Source organism: Pieris rapae, chromosome 1 (assembly GCF_905147795.1).
Source record: "Pieris rapae chromosome 1, ilPieRapa1.1, whole genome shotgun sequence".
Lineage (NCBI taxonomy): Eukaryota > Metazoa > Arthropoda > Insecta > Lepidoptera > Pieridae > Pieris > Pieris rapae.
The window spans coordinates 3,485,230-3,494,416 of NC_059509.1; the positions used below are offsets into that span (position 1 = coordinate 3,485,230).

The following is a 9,187-nucleotide window of genomic DNA, read 5'->3' on the forward strand; positions in this document are numbered from 1 at the left end:
ATATAACTACAAAAATGTTGTATTTTTATGGAGTCTCTTTTACAATAAGTAGAAGTCGAATATAGGAAGAGATTTTTATGACAACTCAAATTTGCATTGAATTTTTGTGATTTTATTAAATGAAACAATAAACGCATGTAAGAGAATTCTTATATAAGAATTCGTAACGATGTTTCATATCGATACTAGTTAAAAGACATACTGTCGAACCTATTTTTAACCTTTAATGTAATCTAATGTAGTATGTAAATGTATCTTCGTTTTATATTAATTTAGCGTGTTGTCTCTGCTTTTTCTTATTTCAAGTCAACAACGCAAATTACTTAATGAATTCGTAATATTTTTACCAATGGTAACATTTTTATATTTATGAAATATATTTTGTCCAGATTAATAAATATAAAAAACTGGTAACACCTAACTTTACGGGACAAACTGCAAGAACGTAATAAATCGGTGTCTCCAAGGAAATAATATTGATATTTCATTTAAGTTTTCGTATAGGTATGTCTCTGCTCAATTTTAAACAATTTTATTCGAGGTTTTAGACAGTGCTAATTAATTTTTTTAGTAAAGCTTATGTGGCAGTGTTTTATTTTGACAGTTGTCAATAAACTTACTACTATGTTTAACAATTTGTTTATATTTCAGAATGACCAATATTTTGGACGGTTTAACAAAACGATTGTATTACCTTAAGTGAATAAAAGTTAATAAGAAAAATGTTTAAAACCCAGTTCACTATCTACGCGAAAAAACGTGACCATGGACGCTAAAGATTTAAGAAGTGATTCTACTCTTGTATCTGCTATTAACGATGGAAATACCAACTTTGATGAAAGCAACATTACGTTACTTAGTAATAGAAATAAGCCATATCAAGATATCGAATCAAACTCATTGGGTAAAGTGGAGGCGCAAGGCTCACGGCCGTGTGCTATTATAGGGCCCGATAGAGTGCAACCCCCGCCCACTGCTGGCGATACATATCTCAAAAAAGCTTCAGTAGAACCATGGCCATGCTCAGATACTGTATATCAACTACAAGCAGAGATCCCTCCGAAGTTACCAGATTATCAATCAATGAGAAATATATCTCCAAGACAGACATTCCAAGAAAATATGCAACGGATTATGGTGCCGCCTTATCATTCTTCAAAGAGTATTGAAGATAATGTTTTAAAAAATTCTAAAGTTGAGATGCCACTAGACGTTAAGTACTGTGATGTGCCTTACTCGATTAATCCCATAGTTAATAGCCAAAAAAGTATTAGGACCTCAGATGCTCCAATAACTGCAGCAAACTCACCATATCTAACTGTGCAACGACATGGATGGTCTGGTGCTGTTGGACCTCGGCCTCAAAGGCCCTTTGCCCCAGAATTCTATCAATATCCTGAGGTCGCCAACTTTTCAGGACAACAACCGTTACAGAGACTTCATCGCCCACCACAAGAAGACCCTGTTCAAGGCCACCCAGATCGTTTATATAATGAAGCAAGTGTGAGATTTAAACCTTATCCAAGTACAAGAGAACGGTATACACAACACAGGTATGATTATGTTTCTAATTATCCTAATACATATCATCAACAACTGCCATTCCCACCACAAAAGTATGATATAAGTAAGACATTACCATCTCATCCTTATCCCATGTATCCACAGGTTCCAATAAGAAGAGTACCTGATCCAATTATAGATCCATACCAAAGACCAAGCCAACCAAATTTTAATCCCTATCAAAATCAATATATATCTCATTCTTATGGACCAGTTCAAGGAAATTGTATACCTACTAAAATGTATCCTTACCCACCAGATATGTCACCTAACACATTAACACCTAAATTACCTTATGATGTTAATAGCAAACTATATGTTGATTATGAAAATGTTAGAAACAAAATGTATTCTTCGGTTGACAATATGACATACTTTAATGATCCTAAGAGGCAAACATTAGCATTGCATCCCAGCATGAATATGCATCATATACCTCAACATCATGTGTATAGAAAAGATATTATGCCAATGAAACCAATGGAGTCACCTCACCCAAATTCATATCCTTTACGCCATCATTTGCATTATTCTCCATCCTTGGCAAAATCAAGTGCAGAATCATTTTCTAGACTTGAAGCAATGCATGCATCTATAGGGGGGATTCAAGAAGATTGTGGTTATGTTAGCCAGTCATCGTCTGCAAGTGGCAGGAGTATTGATTCAGGCAATTTTAAAAATCAAAATGATATTTATAGAAAAAGTGATACTTTGTATGGTAATGGGTTAAGAACCTCTCAAAAACAAAGAGCAAATTCTGCCACTAACCTTGATAAAAAGGGTCTTGATGTCAGACAATTTCTTCAAATGTGGAATGAAGGTGATGATGAAGTTTCCGATTCTGCTATCACCTCAACAAAAGCTGTGCCTACCCAATCTGACAGTAACCCAGAGCAACTTGTCATTCTTGGAAGTATGACTATACCAAACGAAGAATTATCTAAATATGAACATATACAAAAAATATCAAAACTACCTGAAAATATTAAAGGTTATAACAGCATTGAATTACTTGATCAATATGAGCAGCTTGTGGAAACCCCTGCTGCACGTTATAATAAGAAACCAATGTCGCATGAATATCAGTTATCTTCAAAAATAGCTAGGCAATCACCCTTAATTCCCCGACCATTATCACCATTAGATGTAGAAGCTAAAATAAGCCAATCAGTAATACATAAAGAAGTAGGGTGCAATTTTGAAATAAAACCTTGTAGCCCAAAAATGATGAATGTTGAAATAGCAACTCCTTTGCATAATATAATTAGTGAAAGAGCAATTGACAAAGTTTTAAATACAGGTGTTTTAAATTCACAAGTTATTCCTAATAGAACAGACATTGTTGCAGTAAATTCTCCTACAACAAGCTGCAAAATGAGTACATCCTTTATTTCAAATGATAATTCAATTAAAAATAATAATTATAGTTTACAAGACTTAGAAAGTAACTCCGGTGTTTGCTTAGCTTCTTTGCCCAGATTGGATAGTGATATAGAACTAAATTTTCCAGAAATTAATCAGCAATTTATTGATGCAAACAGATTCAAAATAAGCACAACTAATGAAGACTTGAAATCAATAACTGCACAAAGTTTGTATAAATCCGAAAATGATATTGATAGAGAATTTAACGATAGGCGTGCTCAAACACCTGAATTAAATTTTGTTGAGTCGGCAAAATTAAGTAAATATAGAAAAATTAAAACAGTAGATTCTTTTCAAAATGAGACTAGAACAGACAGTGTTATTATTAAGAATCCAGATACTTTGAGAAGAAAGGATGTAAATAATGATGCAGGAGTCTTTCAAGAGAAATTGGAACATATCCAAAGATTTGACATGAAATCTGATATGCAGGATAATACGATATTAAAGGATATGAGTTGCAGCGCCATTGATTTTAGTTTAAATACGTTAAACCAGAATTCTGAAGATAGTACACATTCTGATAATATTATTGTACAAGCTACTCTCAAAACAGACGCGATGTCGACAAAAGAAGAAAACGAAACACAAATGTGTCCCCTTTCTTTAGTTACTAAAAAAGTTGAAGTGGAATTAAGTGAGTTAGAACAAAACGATTATAATACGACAACAGAAAATAAACAAAGTGAACCTGGATTTTCGTTAGGGCTGATTTATGAAGATACTGCTATATTACCAGAATTAGATCCTAATCCTCAAATTGACCATCCTACACACATTGTTACCACTATGCTCGATGGTAATAAAAGCTTATCAGACATAGAAAGCTTTATACCTTGCAGTCCTAATGCTGGTATAGAAGACGAGATTCAATTTGAATGTGATAAGGCTAATCGTAAAGACGAAGACATATTTAAAGATGACATTGTGATTGCAGCCTTGAATAGGGAACACGTTAGAGTTAAACGCGATAACATAACAAAAAGTAATAAAAATAATATGGATAAACAAAATGAGATAGTTTCTATACAGAATAGTAAAAAAAATTGCAGTATTAAAACAAACAAAACGCCAGAACCACAGTTAACTAACGACTTAACAGCAGACTCTAATATACATGAAGAAAGTGCAAATCAAAGTAGTGACAACCGAGTTGAAACTCATAATATTATGAATAAAAGGATTCAAGTTATGGATAATGCTCATCCCAAAAATACCGAAAATTTAGATCGAGCTGAACAAAGCTCGGTAGAAAAGACACTTAATTATGAAAATGTTAATAATGAAAGTGAAAGTGCGCAATGTGCTTTGCAATTGAATAATTCAAATGCAGAATCGGAGTTGTGTGAATGTAGTAGTGAAAACGATATTTGTAAACAAAGGACAAAGTGTAGTGACAAAATTATTTCTGAATTAAGTATTATAGACAATAATTTAAACGTTGTCCAAGTTTCCAAATTGTATGTTAAAGAAGATACAAACACAAATAATGAGTATGATTCAAATGTTATGGAAAGTGATAAAGGTGAAATAAGCGATATGGGAAATTCCTGGTCCGACTCTATAGCACAGATGGAAACTGGCGTTAATCACACATTTTACAATCCTTCTGAAGAAAAAAAGAATGACCAAGAAGTAGAGGACGTTTTGCAAGAAAATTTAATCAAAAATAATATTATTTGCACATCTAGTCTACAATTTACATCAGAGTCTTTAAAATCAAATAATCAAAATGATTTATTTTCAAAAATTGAAAACTCATCTCAAATATCTGCGAATATACTGACAAATGATGGAGTTGCGTCCTCAAACCACAATAATGAAAATTCTTTAAATTCCTGTAATAATGGTCTAAATGAATTAGCACCTGATGAAATGTTGATAAATGAAAATGCACTGAATATTGAAATTTCATCATGCTTAAATAACGATTTGCCAAACAATGAAGTGTCAGAAGACGTAATCAAACATCACGTACAAAATCACACTATTTCTACTTATAAGAAATCCTTTTATAAAAGATGTTTTACCAAAGAATATTTTTCTCCGTGGATGCAAAAACTGTATATTTTTAGTTCAGGACTATGTGTCAAATCATCTCAAAAACAAACTGAGGACATAAAGGATGAAAAATATTTAACCAACACCGATAACAGATCGATAATTGGAAAAAACAATTATGAATGTGTAGATGAAATAGAAAGGAATATTAATGATACGATTTCCACTTCAATCCCAAATAACCCGTCTCAAGATATAATAGAAAAAACCGTTAATCCAAGCCAAATATTAATTGACGAACGTACAAATCACGTTGTCCCTGATTGTATACAAAAAGAGAACATAGGGACCGTCGATAGAGAAAATATAGAATCGAATAATCGGAATTACGATATAAATGAAACGCCTATAGAAAAGTTAAAAAATAATGTAATATTTCAGAAACGAGTTGATTTAAAAAGATCATTATCAGATTCTGCAATTGATTTATACAGTGATGATAGTTTTAATAAAGTTACATCAAATAAGCGTCGCAGGCTTATAATTCAGAATTTCATTGAGTCTCGTGCAAACGAACAAGATGTTTGTGATGTGATACAAAATAATAGAAGAAAATCCATTTCTACGGTGTGTAATAATAACAACCTCTTAATTCTTATAAATGATAATGAATATATAATAGCAGAAGAAGATTGTGAATCTAGCAATATGGAATATGTAGAGTCGTCAGAATTCTTGCAAGTAACTGAAACCGCCAATAATGTTTATGATGTTCATAAACAACTTCAAAATGATTCCATTCTCGATAGTACTGAATTAAATGTAGAATGTCCATTAACGCTAAATGATTTTAACCAAGAAAAATGGTTAGGTGGCGATGAAGAGAATGTAGAATATGTAGATAACATATTCAACGACGATGTCGCTGTAGATATAACAATAAGTGCCCCTATATCCCCAGAAAATTCAAATTTATCAAGCAATGACAGTGTATGCACAGATAATGAGAGTGACCATATTGTTAGAATAAAAGAAATATATGGAGAAAACATGTGCATTAATGATATGCAAATAGTCGAGACGCTGTACAAAATGCCACAAATGAATGTTAACAAAACACTGGTCGACATTGAATCTCAAAATACATTAGAAAATAAAAATGATGCATTACTTTCCCCAAATGAATACTCGGAAATCCTTAATCAAAATATCAGCCCTATTTCATTAGATAGAAGTTTTAAAAACGATGACGATATTATATTAGAACACGGGGAAGATCGAGATATCGAATCTTCTATAAAAATAAATGACGATAATGATGTCTTAAATGAATACAATGGGGATGAAAAAAGCTTTGAATCTTGCGAGTTGATTAATAACACGTCGTTAGCAAGTAACGATTGTAAATATTCCGCATCCAGTTCACCCGAAGTGTCGTCAACTACATCAGAGGATAAATGTTCAAGTATTTTGTTAAAAATTACAAGTGTAAATGGTTCGAGACTATCAGAAATTAATAATGTGTCTGATAATGTCCAGCAGTTACGATACAAATTTACTGAAAAAAACGATTACAATACTAACTATAGACCTTTGATAACAAAAGCAGCGCAGAAATATATACCACCTATAATTGAGCCACGTGACCTTAAAGTTAAATTACCCTTACCTCAGAATAGTTTAAATAAATTAAAAGAATTAAAGTTAGCTAAAAGTGAGCGTTTATTTAGTACAATAGCCAATCATAAGAAAGCTGCTATGAGGCCGGATGTTCGTAAAAAAGTGAAGCCGAAGTTTGAGGATGTGCTCAAAAGTATTGATGAGATTCAATTCAAAATGCATAAAGATAAATTGAAAAAAACTAAACATAGCATTCCTAAAGTACTTATAAAGAAACATGAAAACGGAGCACATTATGCTAGCACATCCATTAAAAAAAAATTATACAATCCAGATCTAACTGGTAGAAAGTGGCAACCTTGGGTATTTATTGAAAGAAATGAGTTTATCGACAAAATGGCTCAGAGAAATAAACGTAAAGCGGTATATTGTCATAGAAAGAAAACATTTGTTTTAGAAGAGAAGTTAAAAAAGTATAAATCTATATGTACGGCAAAGTTTGTTATTTCTCAGCCCACATCTGACCATCCTTCATCGGGTAATTTAAAGTATACAATTAGATTGAAACATAATTACTGATTTGTAATTACCATTCAATTTTCTAAACTGGTCCAATGCCACATAATCCAAATATATCCCACCATCTTGCAGCATTCCTTGTTTAGTATTTTGTATAAATAATATAGTTACCTTGTTTACATTATTTTAGTAGACCTGCATATGAAAGCCAAAATTTATTAGTGTGATTTAGTGAAGAAAATAAAATTATTGTAGTATTTGTAACTTTAATTAATGTTAATTATATAAAAATTTCAGATCTGTAATAATTTTGTTATGATTATAAGAGTTTATTGTTCTTGTTTCCAATTAACATTCCTTTAATATATTTTGCACATGGAGCATTGTTATCTTAATGTTACAGTTAACGAAAAAAATTTAGTTAAATATTTTGTTATGTAACTTATATATATATATATATATATATATATATGTGTAGATTATTGTAGCTAATTATTAAGAGACCACATTGGATAGTGATAATAATATCATTCCTTATTTATGTTCCAAGCTATTTACAAATATACACGAATAATATTATTATTCAACACAAAGAGTTATGTAGTTTAAGTTTAAGAGTTTTATTTTAAAACCAAAAATATGTAAATATTAAACTCAAATTCATTATAGTTATTTAATGATAAATATTGCTCATCTATTTTCTAAGCACAGATTATATATTTATGTCTTACTGAATGAACTAGTAGGTACCTGTAATTAAGGGTGAAGTACAAATAAATATTCGATTTGTATTGTGATGTACGAGTTTTTCGATAGGTTGGTATAATGAATCGTTTTGATGATATTTTTATATCGATGACGTGTATGGAATCACCCGCGAATCCGGCCGTGCTGTGCGCGTACTGGGTTCTCCTAACTCCGATAATATAACCAAAGCCAATACTCACAAAAATGATAATGAGTATTAATTTTATGTAAGAAAGCTTTTGTATCACTGTTATTTTAGGGAGTATATATTTTGGAAATTTTGGCTTATACATTTCTAGAATATATTTATGACGTGTAACACAAAGTGCCTAGAGGGAATTACTCCAAGAATCAGATAATTTTCTCATACTTCAATGCCGTGCCTAACATTTAATCCACACGTTAACGGGTTTTTTTTAAAAACCAAAGAGCATTAAGAATATTCTTCTATTTTTTGTATTCCATACTGTGCACAATTGTTGGACACAGTATCGAATGTTTTTGGCTTATAGATCATCAAAAACGCATCTTTTTTAAAAAGAACATCATTATATCGGCATCGATATGTAAAATCACAAAATATTGTGACACCTGACATTCAAGATTCACTGATCTCATATATATTTAGGCACCTTACCACTTGTTACACCTTGTGCCTATCCATGTATTCGAATTACAGGGTGTTATAGAAATATACCAAATAATGTGCTTTTATTTACCTATGTTGCCTTTGATAAGTGTAATCAACGTATAAGAATTTTTAGCGTGTTGAATGTTGTGTGATCTAACAGAACTGTTTTAAATTATTATAGTGGTATTATTATATTTAAGGAGGGTATTTATAAAATATTGTTAAGTAATTTTATTATACAGTATGTACAAATGTAAAGGGTATATGCTATTGATTGTTCTTTATATCGTGTTTTTAAATTTTATTTTGAGGCTTAGCATGTAAATAGAGTCTATTGACCGATATCACACGTTCCTTCATTTATTAAATAAGTTCCCCTTTTTAGTATGATTGTTAGCACTACTGCGTGATAGTTTTTGTGCACTCTGATGGCCATTGTTATTATTTTTAATAATTATTAAGGGTTGCAACTAAGTAAGGGTTAAGGTATAAGTTATTAATTTAAATTGTTTGTTTTGGTGTTAATATTAAAGCCAGAAACGCACGTGATAGCGTACCGTGATACACGTTAGTGGAACACTCTGTAAGTGACGAATGTTTAAGAATTATTTTTTTGAGTGAAACCTAGTTTTGAGAATTCATATAAAATTGACCAAATAAACGTGTTCTCAATAAAAATGC

The 9,187-nt window shown here is 31.3% G+C and overlaps 1 protein-coding gene across 1 annotated transcript; it reads left to right on the forward strand.

Moving 5' to 3' along the window:
• The first annotated feature begins 395 nt into the window (after positions 1-395).
• LOC110994927 (MATH and LRR domain-containing protein PFE0570w) lies at positions 396-9,184 on the forward strand. Its single transcript, XM_022261858.2, has 2 exons — positions 396-504; positions 652-9,184. The coding sequence occupies exon 2, from the start codon at positions 766-768 to the stop codon at positions 7,186-7,188; it is 6,423 nt and encodes a 2,140-aa protein (XP_022117550.2). The 5' UTR covers positions 396-504; positions 652-765; the 3' UTR covers positions 7,189-9,184.
• Positions 9,185-9,187: the final 3 nt, after the last annotated feature.

Excerpts from the sequence above, each read along its gene's own strand:
- LOC110994927 (XM_022261858.2), top strand. The coding sequence starts at position 766 with ATGGACGCTAAAGATTTAAGAAGTGATTCTACTCTTGTATCTGCTATT.